General features: G+C 43.2%; 1 protein-coding gene across 1 annotated transcript in view; it reads right to left on the reverse strand.

Moving 5' to 3' along the window:
- Nucleotides 1-6,385, reverse strand: part of LOC125916956 (dipeptidyl peptidase 4) — a 78,665-nt gene extending 72,280 nt beyond the window's left edge. The window contains exons 1-2 of the mRNA XM_049623202.1: nt 5,900-6,385; nt 5,286-5,373 (exon numbers count right to left, since the gene is read on the reverse strand). Of these exons, the coding sequence (XP_049479159.1) occupies nt 5,286-5,373; nt 5,900-5,905 (94 nt within the window). The 5' untranslated portion in view covers nt 5,906-6,385. The remainder of the gene's footprint in view (nt 1-5,285; nt 5,374-5,899) is intronic.
- Nucleotides 6,386-19,113: the final 12,728 nt, after the last annotated feature.

The following is a 19,113-nucleotide window of genomic DNA, read 5'->3' on the forward strand; positions in this document are numbered from 1 at the left end:
TGAGTTCAGAAAACTTCATAGGAAGTTGTAATTTTGAAGTGAAATATGAAGCTGCAAATATAGTACATGGCAAAAAAGAACACAGCTAACTCAGAAGTTCTGATTTTGTGGTTTTAGTCTACTCTCAAATTGAGAGACACACCCTTTTTTAGAGGTCACGCTGGAGCTATGAAGACTAAAGGTAAAAATATTTACAAGATAATTGATTTACAACAATGAAAGGGAATTGGTATCAAACCATAAAGCAATGATTAATCATTCACTTACAAAAATTCCCACCAAAGCATTTCTTTAAAACAGCTACAGATGGAAATCAGCAGACTCAGGGAAGGCTAAAAGTCAAAAGGTTTGGATTTCCAAATTCTAGTACTTATTCACAAAGCCCTAAACTTCAGTGTAACAAGTCAAGATATTAATACCTTAATGGATTGTTCTGGGAAGATCAAATCAAATAACATAACATGCATTAGAAACAAAGTAAGTGTAATTGAGTGCAAAGAACAAATCTGGACCTACTACTAGTAAAGATACTTAATAAGACCAGTCCACAGGGTCGGATATCAGCCCAAGCTGGACGTCATTGTCCACAGCTTTATATAGGAATGTAGGTACCAGAGGCAGGTGTGTTTCCTCAGAACACTTGGCATCAGGGATTAGCAGCCATGAAATTATAATATAGGCATATACGTGGGAAATTGTAACTTTATGCTAATATGGCCACATTAATTTTATACTTGATCAAAACCAGAAGAATGATTTGGAGTTTAAGAGCATCAGCTCTGGAGTCGTGTTGCCTGAGTGTGAATTTCAACTCTGTGGAACTCTGAGCAAGTTTCTTAACTTCTTTGGTAGCCAGCTTCTAAGATGGTCCCCAATGATCTTTGCTGCTAGTATTCATGCCCTTGTGTAATGCCCTCTCACACCGTATCAGGGCTGGTTTGTGTGAGCAATATAATACAGCAGAAGTGCTGGTATATCACTTCTGAAGCAAGGTCATAAAAGGCTCTGTGGCTTCCTATTTGGCTGCTCTCTTGGATCCTTCATTCTACGGGCAGCCAGCTACCCTAACATGCCATGGAAAGGCCCACATGGTGGGGAACTGAGATGTCTTAGCCAAGAGCCACATGAGAGAACTTAGAAGTGGAACCACCAGTCAAGCTTTCAGATGACATCTTGATCAAAATCTCGTAAGAGATCTTTAGCTAGAACCTCCCACCTAAACCACTGCCAAATTCCTGACCCACAGAAGTTGTGAGATAACAAGTGTTTGTGGTTTGAAGTTTCGAGGTAATTCATTATGCAGTAATAAGTAACTAAAGCACTCTCAAAGTAAAATTTACATTTCTGTAAAAATGGAGATGATAATAGTCTCTCAAAGGGTTGTCCTAAGGATCAAAGGAAAAGCATATTGAGAGCCCTCTGCCCAATACCTGGCACAGAGTGAACACGTTAGCTATTATTACATGTTTGCATACTTTCTCTTCCATAAGCAAGGTGGTCCTGCGTTTATTTATGGCCACATTTCCCATGGGCATCAGCGCTTTAAGTACACTGATCCAGCTCTAATCAGTCATTTTATGTTGTTTTTCTCTAGCCTTCAACTGGGCAAACAGTCTTGCCTTTTTCTCTCTGATCCACTTTGGGATGAGACGCAAGATGTATAAGAGAAATTTAAGGCACATACTGTGGCTAGGGAGCCACAATAGCTGGCCTGAAAAAGACCAACCCACTGACCTCCTGAGCACTTGACAAAGGTTGACAATAGTTAACTGAGCTAGCTGGAGTCAACCCGAGCTTTTACAGAGCTCACTGTTTAGAAACTGTCCCCTGAAATATACAAAGCTTTCATTCAGCCTCATTGATGTGCTTTTAAACCTGGAATAGATACTGGACTTCCTCAGGCAAACTTCATAGATATTATCTTTTCTTTGAGTATTCCTGTCTCCTTCACATCTGGGTTTCCTTTTATTACTGATGGATGCGTGAGCAGTCAAATTTCCATGCACTGAAAGAAGATACTGAGGAAATTTACTGCTAAAGCAGTGAAAAGAACAAGAACAGGTATGTTTCTATCCCATAATAAAACTCAACAATAAAACTATTTGACAAATAACAAATACAATAATAAAACTATTTGATAAATCTTTCAAAAGCCCAGCCTATAATATAATGTGAAAGGGGAAATAAAGGGCTCACCAATATTGAGTCAGAGATTTTATTACCACTAAGCCATGAGGATTTCTATACTTTCATTATATTTATATATTTTACTGAGGATTCTCTGGGAAACTGAACGTTTAAATGTAATATCCTTCTTTAATAGGATATATGAAGGGTTTAAAACAAAATACAATCCTTTATTATACATACAGAAGGAGGTGAGCTTTTAATTTTGCTTGATGACATGCATAATTCCTGACCTCAGGGAGTTTTTATGCTAAAAAAAATACAGAAGTATTACGCTTATGCCTCTCTTTCACTCTCTCTCCCCTCTGGGTGTGTTTAGTTCCGCTAAAGTCAGTGTTTCATATGGAAACACTTAACCTTCTCTTAAACCAGCCTCTCAGAGGATGAACTTGGGTTTGCTCATTTCTTCCTCCTTTCTTTTGGTTGTTTATTTCTTAGCTTTCTGCATGATCTATCAAAATCTTCCTCCCTCCCCTTTCCTCTCCTTTCCTTCCTTCCTTCCTTCCTCCCTCCCTTCCTTTTATTTCCATTTATCTTTGCTCTCTCCCACTTCCTATCCCCCTTTCCTTCCTAGTACTTTTTTTTTTTTTTTAACTTTAAACTTAGATTGACAATATGGAGAACATTTCTTGGGTGATGACTCTGGATTCTTTGTAAGAATGCTGCTCTTCATTGTGGCACAGCCCAGGAATGATATCGTGGACTTAATGATAATGCCACATTCCTTAGCTTTCATCTCTGCCCCTTTAAAGCAGGAGTTGAAACAAGAGGATTTCCCTTTCCTCCTCAAATATACATACATTCCAACTAAGAAATATGAGAAGAGAACTTGAGTGTGTAAGCATAAACAAAGCACCCCATGATACCACATATCCACCCAGTTGCCCAAGGGCAACATCCTTAGCCACCCTCCTCTTCCTTGTATGTTTAATCAATTACCAAAGTCTAATTGGTCACATTTCTGAGTAGCCCTATAGTCTCCAAATTCTGCTGTGCACCATCAGTCTTCTAGGACACTTCCCTGCTTCCCCTCTAGCCTTGCCCTGCTCAACCCCTGTACCCACTGTCCTGCCCAACAGTCCAGGCATGCTCACAATTCTCCTGGAGTTCTTCATAATCTATGGTTAAAAATCAAACTTCTTTCGCTGCTTCCCACTCTCCTCTTCTGCTAGGAGCCCTTTTATAATCCAGTTAGAGGATGTGCCCTTGTGTCTCTGTATTGGCTCATAAGGCATTTATGTTTTCTGGAAAACCTTATCCCCAGAAACTAATAGTAACCATTCAAGCATTCCCACAGAAGAAACTTATGAGAAGACCTTCCCAGAAGTACTCCTTCTAATCCACAGGCAAGTCTGTTCTGCTCAAGCCTCTCTAAATTATCTTATCAAATCATAATACTTAGATGGAGACACAGGAATCTCTGGAGAAGTCCCCACCAAAAGAATGTTCTTGAAATATTTGTCCAAATTTCATGGGGGGGAAGAGACGAGGTGTGGTTTTCAGGAAATGGCAAGACAGCCCCTCTCTAGTCTGCATGCTCCCCCCGGCAAAGCAAAATCCCTGTAGTTAACCCGACCAACCCCTAGAAGGCACTTGCCTGACCCAGTCTCCTAGACCATCTCACTGCCCATTTCAAGTGGCTTCATCAAAGTCTGGTGTTCCTTCCAAGTTTCCTTAAGGAAAGTTCTGATAGTTACAGCTTTTATACCCATTCTTCCAGTGATGCTGAGGTGTGCTTCAGTGATGTTCTAGAGACAAATGAGCTATCTGTTTAAAAAAAAAATGCATGACTTTTTGCATATTTGTTTCCCACTAGCTATAAAGTTCTTGAGGTCAGAGATCTTTAAAAATTTCAATCCTTGTATTTGCAGCAAGTAGCACTGTGCCTGGGACATAATGTAAGCCACGTGAATATTTATTGATCATATGGATGATCCATTCTTTTCTTACAGCCAGGCTTTGTGTGTGTGGTTGTTTAAACATACAAAGTATCATTTCAAGAAAACAAGAGTCAAATATAAGTGAACTGATGTCTGCCATTTAATTGTTTAAACGATGGTAACCATTGCTTTCTTAACTAAAAGTCATTATCAGTAGGTCAGCACACTCAGTTACTTAACCTTTGGGACCTCTGCCCCAGTCCTGAAATTGCCAGGCAAACATAGTCCTTGATAGCTTCACAAACTAATTCTGAGCTGTCACCTTGAAATCTGGAGAAGACCCCTCAGTACGTGAGCACTGCCTGCACATTTCCTGGTTAGATAGAGCATCCAGAGAGAATGCTTCAGTTGGCAGACTAGAATCTGTCTTACTGAAATGAAAGTAAATATTTACTTAGAAGGAAAGTAAGGCCACAAGAGATCCAAACTAGTTGTTCTCACTTGTTTGCACCCAATAATGTGTATTTCATTATATGAATGTTTTATATCAGGAACTAGAGCTGCACTGGGTCAGGAAAGCTAAAAGAAATGAAGGTGGCTTGCAATGAAAGAATCCACCACACATCACTGATCCCATCCCCTTCCGAATATTACCACATACACCGTTTTATGATTTACTCTGAAATACTGCTATAAGTGGCCAATAGTTATTTCCCTGCATCTCAACTCTCCAATTAATGAATTTCCATCACCCTGGAAGGAAAAGAACCTGGGTTCCCCATATAGTCTTCTCAAAACTGTATCTTGGGAGTTTTCTTTCTCTCATTTTTCCCCTCCTTTTATGACAGCCTTACTACTGTTCAGGACCTTCAAACACCACATCTTCTCCTTTGAAGATCCCTACTAGGGAGGCTATTTTTTTTAATTGAAATCATATTAAACATTTAACTTTGAATTTAATAAAAAGAAATCCTAAGGCTTCTCCTTAATTTCAGGAAGCGTGTATTTATGGTACATAAAATGTGGCCGCTGCCAACCTTTTGCAGCCTGAACGCTGGAGACCCCAGGAAGGGCATCTAGCCACGACCAGGGAAGCCTCAGCTACAACCTGGTGCACTGGTCCAAGCCCCCAGCAAGATCCTTAGCTCTCGGTGTGGTAAGGTAGAACCCGATCCTGGTCTCCCGTTGTCTTATCTTTTTCAAATGTTTCGAACTTACTGCCTTTGTTCAGCAGAACCGCGGGCACGGTGATGATGGTGATGAGCGCAGCAAGCCCCAGCAGTCCCAGGAGCACCTTCCACGGTGTCTGCAGGCGGGTCAGATCGTGTCCGGTTAGAGCGAGCCGTCTGGCCCCAGCGCGGTAGAGGTAGAGGGTCGGGGCCCGCCCTGCACCCTAGGCAGCGGGGTTTGCCGATGGGCGTGCATTGGAAAGGGGGCACAGTGGGCTGAGAGGGTTTGGAGCGCGGAGGTTGCCAAGAGTGGTCGCTCTTGAACTTTTGGCCTCCAAGCACACTAGCGTTTACTTCTCTACGCTTCCTGAACGTCAGAAGCCAAGTGGGGGAGAAGCCAGGTGAGGGTTCGAGCGAGCGTTTTATGGATGGCTCTCTGCGTCCTCCAAGGCTTGGCGCCTCTTTCTAGCAGAAACCCCGGGGGGCGAGCGCCTGGCGGGAACTCGGGGAGGTCCCTTCACCTGTCGAGGGTGGCCCTGGAACTTCCGCCGAACAGGAGCCCCTGGTTCCGTTCCGCGAGCTTCGGGGTCACTTGGGGGAGAGTCTGGTGAAGAAGCACCTACAACTCGCCCCTGGGGTTAGGGAAAGGCGCTCCTCACTCACCTTCATGGTCGGCGTGTGCCCGGAACTGAGCGTTCGGAGCAGGAGCGCAGGCAGAAGTCAGGCAAGCCGCCGAGACGCGCTTTCAGCTCCGCTGCTCGGCGCGCGGAGTCACTCGGCACTCCCAAGTTTCGGCCCCGAGTTAAACATTAGTGAGCACCCGGCCGGCTCGGTATAAAGGCCGCGCGGGCAGGCTGCGGGCGAAGGCGCGCCCGGCGCCGGGCACTGGCATCCCGGCCGGGGGGCGCCCGAGAGGCGCCTCCCCCGTGTTTTGGGCGCGGGGCGGCAGTCGGGGCGCACAGGGCGCGGGGGCCCCGGGACGCGCGGGCGGGGTGGCGAGAGCGGGAGTGAGCCTGCGGACCGCACCCCACGCACAGACGGCGGTCGGCCTTGGCTAATAAGGGATCTGGGCGCTCGGCTCCCGTGGGGTCTGCAGACTCACGGCTCATTGCTGGCAGCTGTACTAAAACCCAGGCCTCTGTCTTTTGCTAGTGAAAGTATGTTGGGAAGTAGGGGGGTGTTTACAGCTCCTGGAAGGCAAAGTGAGAGAGAATAGGATTATTCAATTTGTGAATGGCGCTTAAAGGCTAAGTATCTGAATTCACCCTCCGCAGGGAATTTCCAGCTTGTCTTACCTTCTCATCAAGTTGCCAAAAATAATAACAATAACACTTATGTGGAACTTACTTTTTTCCCCAGGAGCTTCTGTAAGCATTTACTGCGTTTATTTTGCAGGGAGGAAGCCTAGGCACAGAAAAGTTAAGTCACTTGTTCAAGCCGCTCAGCTAGGATGCCTTGGAGCCTGAATTCGGAGTCCGTGTTCTTAACCATTACTCCACATGGCCTCTCATCTTTCAGTCTTACAGAGGGTGAGGGAAAAGAAGGTCTTTTGGCTTTTACCTTCCCCACGTCCCCATTATGCTCTGAAGGTTGGTTCCTTTCTCCTTTTCTTCCTTCCTCCCTCCTTTCCTTCCTTCCTCTCTCCCTCCCTCTCTTCCTTCCCCCCTTCCTTCCTCCCTTCCTTCCTCCCTTCCTCCCTTCCTTCCTTCCTTCCTTCCTTCCCTCATTGCCACATCCTCCCATTTATTCTGACCACTCCCTAAATATTTGGGTGGCTACAAGGTGCCAGATCCTCTTCTAGTGGCTGGAGATAGAGAAGTGGGACAAGACAGGTGAGGTCTGTGCATTTGGCACTTCCAATATAAAATGCTGTGGTAAACATTTGCCTTTAGGGTCTCCCTATGCTTACTTCCTCTGAGGGTAAGTATCCCCGCCCCACCATTTCTTTTTTTTTTTTTTTTTTCCCCCCCCCCATTTTTTAAAGGCCTCTTCAGCTTGTTCACTGCAGCTGAAAAGCAAAGTCTCCGTGTCCATAGTTAGAGGTAAAACATCAAACATGCAAAGTCCTGTGGGACATTAACATAGTTATGAATAAAATCAAGTTTTCATCCTTTATCTCAAGTGCTGACTTTGCTTCTAAACTCAGGACCCCCCCCCCCCCCACCGCCCTTGACCACTGGTTGCTCACGATGCATACATATGCTCACCCTCACCCACTTCCAGAGGCTCAGACTGAACTCTTCATCTCCTCCGTCAGTCTCTCCCTACCCTTCTCTGATCATCCCTGTCTTCATTCAAAGTGTTCCCATTCACCATTCACAAAAACTGAAAACTTCACTCATCTCAGGTTTTCTTTGCCATTCTCCTACTACATTCACTTGGCCACCAATTCCTCTCAACTCTGCCTTTAGTAGTATATTTCAATTCCATCTGCTCCTCCCTTTTCCAACTGCTCAGAAGGTGAGTCAATAGTGTTACTGGAGCCTGTGAGTTGGAGCTATGAAAAGAGCCAACCAACAAGGACTACAGGGAATGGTGCCATACTGGGGGCTCAGTGTAGGCCTCTGCTCTTACCAGTTTGTGCACAAAGCAATGGAGGAAGGAAGCCACAAGTCACATTAGCCTTGGAGAGGGAAGGCAATACAGCTGAGCCCACGCTTAGCCTCCATGCACCATACATCCAGCAAGGGGAAGCTGGGGGGAGGTTGGCTGACATCCATGGGACAGATAATCTTGTTCTCTGGAGGGCATTCCATGAGACACAAATATCTTCAAACCCTTCCCTCTTCAAGATATTCTTTTCCCAAATCTCCCCTACCCCAACTTCTTTATCACCAGTCTTTCAAGCTTGTTTTTTCCAAGTCCCTAAGATACCAGCTGGCCAACACATTAGCTGCCACCTATGAGTCAGTGTTGATCTTATATCAGGCCATTTCTCTTTCCATGAAAAATGAAAAAAACAGCTGTAATAAAAGCTCTGCCCCTTAGGAAGATTTCTCTTCCTACTCTATTCCAGGACATCCCTGAGAGGGGCTGTGATGCAGCAGCCATCCAGTTAGGAATGCTGCCAGCTTACTTTGCATAAAGCTGACCTTTCCTCTGTTACCTGGCTATCCAGAACTCCCCATGAAGTTACAGGTGTTTTGAAAATAGGATCTTTACAGAAGTAGTCAGGTTAAAAAGAAGTCATTAGGGTGGTCTCTAATCTGAGTGGTTATAAAAAGGGGAAATTAGACACAGAGACAGATACGCGCAGAAAGAAGATGATGTAAAAAGACACAAGGAGAAGATGACCATCTACAAGCCAAGGAGAGAAACTTGGCACAGGTTCATCCTTCACAGCCCTCAGAAGGAACCAACCTTGCCGATCCCTTGATTTGGGACTCCCAGCCTCCAGAAACGTAAGCTGCTGGTTTGTGGTATTTTATTACAGCAGCCCTAGCAGACTACTATGCTTGGTAGTCTTGGTTCTGGGATCATGCTTTCTGTCTCTACCAGGGCCCTGGAGAAAGAGAGGAGTTGGTTTTCGTATAGTGAATAATTGTTGACTGTTGTAGCCAAAATCTAAGATGGGCCCCAAAGTTTTGGGGGTATTTTATTATACATCAATAGGTAGCTAATAAATTGGCAAAAAGGACATGAGTCCTTAGGCATACCCTCTGTGATTCTCTTTTTGGGGTTTGCCAGAGGCCTTGTACGGTATCTCTGGCTGCCACAGACATGTCTAAAAGTACTGCATCTGCTAGATCATTAAGATACAAGTATCAGGGCAGCCTCAACTTGGAAGCCCTCTCTTGCTCCAGGCCCCATTCAAGATAGACAGACTTAGAGGCGCTTGGCAAATGGGTTGGAGAAGCACTTCCAGTTGTGGTATATCATGTCTCCAAAATCTGAAGAGTTCTGGCAAACACTGTTCCTCTTCGTGGTGGGCATACAAGGTATAGTGATGTATCTTTCACTTTAGAGGAGATATCCTGGCATACTCTAGACTACTGAATTCCTTGAAACTTCGCACTGTTTTCATGGGATTTACCCTCTACTCTGTGGCCATATTTGTCTTATTAAAGCACATAACGAAATCGCTACTTATTGTTCTTGAGGTCCAATTGGCATAATGTTACCCAGGTGATGGATCAGTGTGATATTCTATGGGATATGACCAAGGTCCTGGGAGACCATATTATGACAGAGAGCAAGAGAGTTGACGTAGCCCTGAAGTAAGATGGTGAAACTATGCTGCTGACCCTTCTAAGTTAAGGCAAACTCTTTTGGATGGTCCTATTAATTAGATCAAGAAAAAAGTATTCTTCAGGTTAATAGCCCCCAGGTACTAGGACGATATTGTTTGACCCAGTGAAGTTACCACACTGGAAATGGCTGCTGAGGTTGATTCATAAACATTTTCCACAATTCATCTTACTTTTGCACTGACTGAATGAATGGAGAAATTGAGTGTAGGATAGAAAACCAGCATTCTTGCATTTTTTGGGTTCTTATCTTGTGACAATACCACCAGGGATGTGGTATTACTTTTGATTTTACTCTATAGCTGTGGGGGAGGGACAGTTCCAGGGGCTTCCCATTGGCCTTTCTTACTGTAATGTCTCTTCACCAGTCAGGGATGCAGGCTAGAAGCTGAAAAAGGCAGGAGAAGAATTCTTCCCTAGAGTCTAGAAGGAATACATCCCCTGATGGCACCTTGATTTTAGCCCAGTAGGAGCTATTTCAGACTTCTGACCTCCAGAACAATAAGCTGATACATTTCTGTTGTTTCACATCACCAGGTTTCTAGTGATTTCTTTTTTTTTTAAATGTTTATTTGTTTATTGGGGGGGGGCGGGGCAGGGAGAAAAGGAGAGAGAGAATCCAAGCGGACTCCCAGCGGTCAGCACAGAGCTTGATGCAGGGTTTGAACTCACAAACAGAGAGATCATGACCTGAGTCAAAATCAGGAGTCTGACAATTAACCAACTGAGCCACCCAGGTGCCCCTGTAGTCATTTCTTATAGCAGCAATAGGAAATTAATATACCACTGGACCATAATGGTGTTTTAACCCTATAGAAATGAGTATAAACCGAGGGCTAGTATTTAATAACTCCCGGGAGGTCTGAACATGTCCCTTTTCACAGGTCACTTTCCAACTTTATGTCATGTGTCTTCCTGAGGGAAACTTGGAAGAAGATTTAAGTTAGTGTGGCAACTGCAGGCTCCTTCCTCAAAAAGATCTGGCTTTCATTTTATTTTATTTTGTTTTATTTTTTATGTTTATTTTATTTATTTTTTTAAATTTTAAACATTTTTATTTATTTTTGAGAGAGAGAGACAGAGACAGAGCATGAGTTGGGGGGGAGGGGCAGAGAGAGAGGAAGACACAAAATCCAAAGCACGCTGCAGGCTCTGAGCTGTCAGCACAGAGTCTGACATGGGGCTTGAACCCATGAACCTTGAGATTATGACCTGACCCAAAGTCAGGCGCTTAACTGACTGAGCCACCAAAGTGCCCCTGGCCTTCATTTTAAACGTGGCATTCTGGTTTGAGGATGAAATAGTTTGAGTCTGGAAACTTAAGAGGCTATGAATTTCTATTATGGCAACTTCAGTGAGATTTCTGCCACAGACCTAGAATTTTTCTGATTGCTTAAATCAAGCCATAGTTTAGAATGCTGTCCATCTACTTCATTCTTAAGTACCTCATGATAAATGGACCACCATCATTGCAGGTGAAACTCTGGTTACCATGTTATCCTTGTAGCTGTTTATGGGAACAACCCCTTTTAAGAACCCTCAGTCTTGGAGGTGGGGTCACCTAGAGTGAGCTGTTGCCCTGCAAAGATGGAACCAATGTGAGATTACAGCACAACATAGATGAAAAGCAGAAGGAATAAATACTTTGGTACCTTTCTCCTACTTCTCTTTAATATCTTGCTGGTACCTCCTACTGGCTGAAAGCAACTAATGCCAGAGGGCAAAGAAACCTGGATAATAGAGCATGCTATCTGTAGGGGTCAGACTCATAAGGCAAAGAGTAAATGGGAGGGCCCAAATGAAAAATAACGAAATGAACAACCCAACATGGTGATGGTGTGTATTATTTGCTAATCATCTTCTCATAAAGATTGGAAATGTTCCATTTATGCTTTTATAATATTCTTTGGTCCTTCATTTTCCAGGGTCTCGTGAAATGCTCAGAACACATGCGTAGTAAGTATTGAAAAAATGAAAATGTGAAATGATAAATGAAGAAAAAATATCTAAAATCTTTCTCTGTGTTCTTGGGGGTTGGAACCAGAGGTATGGAAGAAGGGGGATCTCACAAGTAGAAAGAAGGGAAAGAGAGAGGCTGGGCCAGGACAGAGGGAGTGGTGAGCTGAACAGATTCTCCTCCTTGGTCTTGGCTTTAGAGGATAAGTAAAGTAAGTACAAAGGTTTTTATTTGTTCTTTTGCTCAGTGGATACCTATCCCCCATGTAATCTGCCCCACTTATCTGGGAATGGACTCCTGCTGCCCAAACCAAACCTCACACCTCACCTCCTTTAAAATCCAGATCACAACTCACTTTACAGGTTACCTTCAACATTGATCCCATCTGTTTCTGTTTTTCCTACCAACCATAGTTTGGAAGATTATTCTGGTTGTATCCTAAATAGAACCTATTTACAACAAAATTCAATCCTACCAAGAGATATATAAAGGATAGAAAGCTGGCTGGATAATTCTGTGGATTCAGATATATGGAAAGAAATTTTAGGCCAAAGAACAACTGCACGCAAAGGCTCAATGAGAAAGTTGGAGGATCTTCAGGCAAAATCTATTAGTTTAGTTTCGCCAGGATATAGGGTATTCTAGAGAGTACTGGGAAATAAAGGTCAGTTGTAGAATATTCTTTGGTCTTAAATTCAATATTCAGCATATACTAGGGAGCCACTGAAAGTTTTTGCTGGGGAAAGGAACCAGTTCAAGTTCATATTTGAACTTCAGCTGTGAAAATGTATGTGTATTATGTGCAGTAGTATGTGCTGGATGGATGAGAGAGAGAAGAATCAGAGACAGGATGAGGGGCAATACACTTGATGTTGCAAAATTAATTGGGAAGGTGCTTCTCTTTGTGAAGCTTATCATAAAAGAATTTAATCACATTGATTTTTACTTAACTATAACTCTCTAAAAACTGTTTCCCAGCTGTGGTTTGGGGCGTTTGCTTTGGCCCAATTATGAGTAATACCAAATAAGGGGTTCTTGTCACACTTAGTGCTCAGGAAAGGCCTTTTGCTACTTTTTAGACCAGACACCAGCCCAAGGGGGAGAAGACTTCTGTGTTTTTCTTTCACTGGTGCCTTCTGGATATTCTGTGGGTTTTTTAATTGGGAGAATTTGCTTCTATTAAGTTACTAAGAAGACTGACTTAAGACTTTATGGGAAAATGTGTTCAAGATCATTAGAACCATATTCTCACAAAGTGGCTGTGGCTATGATGACATCTCCTCCTTAGTGTTTTTCAAGCTTTAAACATGTGGTAGATGTGATGCTGTTGATACATGTTTATGAGGCTGGAGTTAGTGGTGGAGTGGATGGGCTGGGTAGGTAGTGGTTGCTATAATGTAAGGAAAGAAATAGCAATAAATATAAATATATAAACATATATATATATATATATATATATATACACATACATATATATATTCAGCCCCCCAAGAATCATCCCCTTGGAACAAAATTGTCCTCAGTGAGAATGCTTGCTGTATATTTAACAGTTTCAACACCAATGTGGCAATTACTCCGTATCAGCAGAATATCTTTACTCCTTTGGAGCACTGGTTCCAGCATATGATAGATATTCTGAGTTCATTCTAGGAAAGCTAACCTCTGAAATCTTAATGCCGAGAAACTCCATATGCAGGTAGATAATGACCAGATCATATATGACAATTGGATTCCGACTTACAGCCTCTACAGCAACCTTGGTCAGGACTTGGTCAATGACTATCAGCTTCCCCCGCTAACTTGGAACTAACCAGAAAAAGATTAATATGCTCCCCAGCCTAATCTTACAAGATATTCTATTTCTAGTCAGACTTCTTCCTGTTTTCCCATGCCAATATTCTCCAATCAGGGCGCACTTGAAGACCTCCTGCTTTTTTTTTTTTTTTTTTTTTTTAAAACCTATAACGCACCCCCACCCCCCTGCCTGCCTTGGGCCCAAATGCCAAGTGATGGTGGCTGACTCCCTTACACTATTAAGCTCTGAAAACATAGCTTTTGATTGTTCCTATTTGGATGGTCTTTGTTTGATTTCCATAATATGGAATGAAGATATAGCCATGGAAGACGTTACATGAATAAAAAGATACCATAAATAATAATTCTCTCACTGTTCTATTCCAGCATTTCAGGAGCACGCACATCTTGTTTGTTTTCTTCGACCACCCCAAAGGCAGTTATACATCATTTCTCTTGTCCTTTATTAGCATCAGTATCTTAATAATTTAAATGATGTGTCCACATTTTGTGGCCATTTGACGATAGCAGTTATAATATTCAAAGATGCTTGGAAATAGAAGCAAGTGCTAAAAATTAAGATAAGTCATTCAGTAGGAGTCTTATATAGAAAAATACATGATTACTGAGTTTGTTGAATACTTACATGTTAACTTTGACTTCGCTGGGGCCCAGGAAAATGCTCAGTGTTCAAGTGACTCCTTGAGGATTTCATTACAAATGTTTATCTCTTTCTAGTTAAGATTTTCTGTCATATCCACCAATGTATTAACATTAACATGTTGGCAGACAAACTATAAGAGATTTCACAAGAAACAGTTGATTATTAATTTGGTTGGAATTAACTGAGTAAAGTGGAGGATCTAATTGGCTTTATTAAACAATTCATCAATCGGGCAGCATCCCGTCTAGTAGATAGAAGGGAGCTCTGAGAAGTTGTACATAATGGAAGGTCTTTGTAGGAAGGAGGGTGGGATAAGGAAGTTATTTGCAAAAGAAGAAGAGGATTGTTCCAGGTAAGGTAACCTTTCCTTGGAGCAATGGCAGGGGATCTTATTAGGTGGATCACCTCAATTTCCTTTTGGTGATGGTGAGTCCATGAGACAGATTACCCGATTGGTGCTGACCAGAACATTCCTGATTGTCCCATGAAGACTACATTTCTGGGGAGTTTGGAATTGCAACTAGATTAGGTATGAAGCCTTGGTTTGGTGATTTGGTCTATGTGGCTCCATTTTGGGTTTGTGGTGTCCTTTTTAACAGAAGATTGATTCTAAATCAGGTCATGTGGTTATGAGTAACGTTGCAAAGACCACCCAGAGTCTTTTGGTGGAAACTAGATGATGGCCATGAATAATGAGAAAATAACTTAATCAGAGGTTCTTCAATGGGCAACTCAGGACTCTGGCTATTACTAGGAAGAACAAAAAATTTCAACATGGTAAATCTATTATGTAAAATGCAATATATATTTTAAAAAACCTTTTTAATTTTCTGAATGTAACTAACTGTTAATTTACATTTAGCTTTAATCCAATCAAGGTTCATACTTACTGCCTGCTACCTTGTCAGGCAGTGTACTGGGAATATCATAGTGAACAAGTCAGGCCCATCATGGAGATCACAGTGTTTACAAATGGAGTTTACATTGCTAATCCATCCAAGCTTGCTAGCAAAATCCAAGATCAAATTCTAGAGACGACGGCTTTACTGGTCCCCCAAAAGCATTTTTTTTGCGGGGGGGGAGGCTGAGGGAGGATATTAGAATTCCCAGAGGCCACGTGAATGCACTGAGCTGTGGATCTGATGTTTAGAGTGTGAGAGTCCCCTAGGGGCCCTTCCTTCCATTTCCCACTCAGGTCTTGCTCTTTTCTCTTTTCACGATCCCGTCTATGCCAAGTATCCCCTGGCGTAATAACTCCTCCAAACAAGTTCTCTCGGGTAAAGGCCCCACCTCTCCACCCCTTTCTCTACTCTCATACTCCATCTATTCCAAGGAATGGATTTGATTGGACGTGCACTTTTATTAGGACTTTTGAGGCCAGAACTCTTCCTGATTCTCGAAAGTTGTGGCAAATGTACTCTGTGCATACCTCTGCCACTGCCCTTACCATATTATATTGAAACGACCTGTTGTCTTTCTGTCTCTTGTACCTTGCTTTGGCTGTGGCAGACATGTTTTATTAATATTTGTATTTCCAGAAACTACAGCAGGGTTGGGCTGGAGTGAAATCAGCAACGTACCAAAACCATGAAACACAGAAACAACTGCTTCTTCCAGACGTTCGACATACCACCCAGAAGGCAGTGTGGAGAAGAGGAAAGAGTGAAGATTTTAAAGTCAGACAAGCCTGGGTCTGTCATCCAATTATTATATGCCCGTGGGTCTTTTTCTAACCTACTTCACAGAGTTGTGGAGATTTAATGAGATAATAAATGAGTAATTTCAGCTACTCCCAGAAGCTTTCCAAAATGTTGATGATTTCTCCACATATCTCTTTAGCAGGGATCTCTCTGCTGGATCTGAGCTCCTGGATGGCTCAGCCTGGATCACTCAGAAGCCTATCAGAGGCAATTTAGCCAACAGTAAGTTAATTATTAATTATTGCTGGCGCTACCCACACTCACTCCCCCGTGGGCCCCCGCACACCAAGTTTGATCCTTCTCCATCAGGCGCCACCTCAGGGAGAGGCGTCACCTGCCACACTGCCCAAGCCAGAAAGCCATAAGTCTTCCTTGATGTCCCCTCATTCGGACGCTACACATCAGCCTCTTCCCTGTCTCTGCTATTTGTCCACACCCCTCTAAGCTCAAAACCTTCACGTGAGTTCGGGCCTTCCTCTCTTCCCATCCAGTTCACTGCAGCTGTCTCCTCTGACTGGCTTCTCTTGTGCTTTCGCTCAGTGCAGCTCTGTCACTTTCCTGTTTACAGTTAGTGGCTTCTCCTGCTGAAGGATAAAGCTGGAGTTCCTTGTCATGATCTGATCTCCGCTCTTAACCGCTTCTCCCAACCTCCCCACCTATGCTAAATTAGGTGCACTTCCAAGCATCGCTGCTCTCTCCTTCGCTTCCAAATCATCAAGCACAATGTTTCCTCTGCCTCGTACTCCACTCCCCCTGTTTTTCATTGGATTAGCTCTTAATCTTATGGACTGGACTTCGGTGGGAGCTCCTCTAAGTTTGTCCACCGAACCCCCCCTCCTAAGTGAGGTACTTTGCTTCTATGCTCCCTGAGCGCTTCATGCCTCACTTCTTTTTAACAAAATTCTCTCACTCTGTAATGTAATTACTGTTAATCTAAAAAAAAAAAAAAAATGCCCTGCCTGTTAATTTACCAGCAAAAATGGGTTTATTTGGGAATAGCAAAGAATTGCAATTGGAGACAGCCAAACTATGGCAAAAGCATAGGCAAATCTGTAGAACCAAGGAGAGACAGGCTCTTTCGTAGAGTAAGGGGGAGGTGTTGGGAGGGGCTTTTACATACAAAAAGCCTATTGGGAGTTCAAAGTATAGTGGCTCTTCATTGGCTGAGTTGCGGCAGTCTCTCATTGGCTGGGCTGTCGAGGGGAGTGGGGTGGGAGCCTATCTCAGGCTTGCTGGGATAGTAAAGTGGTAACCACGTACGTGCAAGGCGCATCCTTTCCTGTTGGGTCTGCAGTTGCGGAGGCGTGGTGGAGCATGAAAATTACCCCTGCCAGGCTTCTGACTCCATTCTAAACAAGACTTCCTTTTATTAATTTTCATATTATCTAATTTAATAATATGTAAGACTATGGACCCCATGCTAGGTACTAGACATTCTGCTAAGTTCTTGACATGTATTAGCTCCTATGATCTTCCTAACAATCCTATGCGGTGGGTACTGTTACCGTTCCTACCGCACAGACGACGCACAGAAAGGCAAACATTCCTCCCAGTATTACACAGCCAGGATTCGAACCCAAGAGGTCTGACTCCAGTCCATATAATTATATCCGATGCTTTTTTTGCATCCAGTCATCTCCAAGGATTTTGTCTATGTTATTCACTGATGTACTCTCAGGGCCTAGAATAAATTCTGGCATGTAATAGCTGCTCATAATGTGTTTACAGACACACTGAATGAATAAATGCTAATTCATTTGTGTCCTTCCCTTCTGAGGGGCCAAGGGCTGGGTTTTATTCTGTTTATTCCTAGCAGCTGGCCTGGTACCTAGCACATAATAAAATTGTCAAGCTTGCCTCTCTACATAGGTTCATTTCCACTCTGAGTTCCAAGATTCTATTTTGCTTCTGTGCTTTTTTGAGACCCTGTATCCACCCCACCAGCCATAACGCACTTTGCTGCATGTCAGTTTTCAGTGTGGATAAAAAAAAAATCTGGTCAGCTGCTGCTTGACAGCTGGAAAAACAGAGCTGCACTGGAGCCAAAACAATTTTGTGCCTCAGATAAGCAGGGAGGAGAGCCTCCTTCCTCATGTGGGTATGTGGGCAGAGGGCTGAATCATCGAGTTCTTTGAGTTCCTTGGAAAAAGATAACTCAAAGGAATATTACACAACATGGAGAAATGAGGAGACTAAGTAGAGGCATGAAAATGACTGAAGTGTTGAAAAGTACAAACTATAAGGCTAAAAATAGTTGCGAGAGGAAAAAGCTGTGGGTCAATATTCCAGTGCCCCAAAGGTCTATGCATGAATGGGTTCCAGTCTGAAGGATGTTGAACAGATGTTCACAGGAGGAAAGGAATGTACATGCAATAATCTTAAGCTGAGACAGTGGGGAGAAGACAACTTATCTAGGGGAAAGACAGCCTGGGCTGCAGCAGACTGTTATAAAACAGTACCCTCGAGTGGTGCGTAACCCAGCCAGAGGGGAAGGGGGTGCACAAGTAATGGGGATGTTTCCCGGGTAGGAGGTGGTACATTTGGGCAATTTTCTTTTTCCATAGATTTAAAGTCCCAGTAGATTTTTAAAACTGCATTGCAGAATCTCTCTAGAAACTTTGAAAACTTTGGGTAGGGTGGGGGTAGGGGCCGGGTTAGAATTTTGTGGTCGTGCAAACAAACATTCTTTGTTCCACTCTCTGGCTTATTTGGTAGCTAACACTGGACAGACGCACATTGGTACAGTAGACAGAGTGTGGGCGAGTTGCCTACTCAGGCTCTGCCTCATTGTCTTTTTGGAGCAGTGCTTTACAAGAGTATTTAAAGATTTAAGAGGTGTGGCGAGTTAAGTAAAACACTTCTAAAGAGCAGGGGGTAGTCTCCATAAATGGGAGTGGAGTTGTCATTAGTATTCTTTTTTTACCAGCATTATTTAATTTTCCTGCCAGGACTCCTGAGGTATTGCCCCACCGTGACAAAGGTTAGGTAGGACCCAAGTCTGAGGGGCTTATGATTGGAAAGAAGAGACTGAATTGGTTTCCCAGATGGAGGCACTGGCTTCCAAGGATCATGAGGAGTATCTTGTTTGGCAGTTTGTCCTGCAGGCAGTTGCTTGGGCTCCTGGGAAGGGAGGCGCTACAGAAGTGTATTGTCATGACTAATGCCCTGAGGGAGGAGGACAACTGTGTACTGAGGTGTATACTCTTTCATGTAGGTTCATCTTTTCCACCCACGAATGTACACACTTCATGGGCAGGTATCAGATCTTCTAATTCCTATTTATAACCTTTCTTTTTCTTTCTCAGGGTTTTCAGGAACTAAGAATGCACATATGGACAGAGCGAATGCAAAAATTCAAGATACTTATATTGCTAAACACAAGTAGAATTTTATATAAATATAATTCATAAAAGGTATAAACGGCAAGAATTTCTTTCTACCCAATGATTTTGTGCAACTCCTGATATACTGTCTCTAGTGGTGAAACATGACAGCCCTCGGCCCTACAGAGACCT

This window comes from Panthera uncia, unplaced genomic scaffold, assembly GCF_023721935.1.
Source record: "Panthera uncia isolate 11264 unplaced genomic scaffold, Puncia_PCG_1.0 HiC_scaffold_1352, whole genome shotgun sequence".
Taxonomy (NCBI): domain Eukaryota; kingdom Metazoa; phylum Chordata; class Mammalia; order Carnivora; family Felidae; genus Panthera; species Panthera uncia.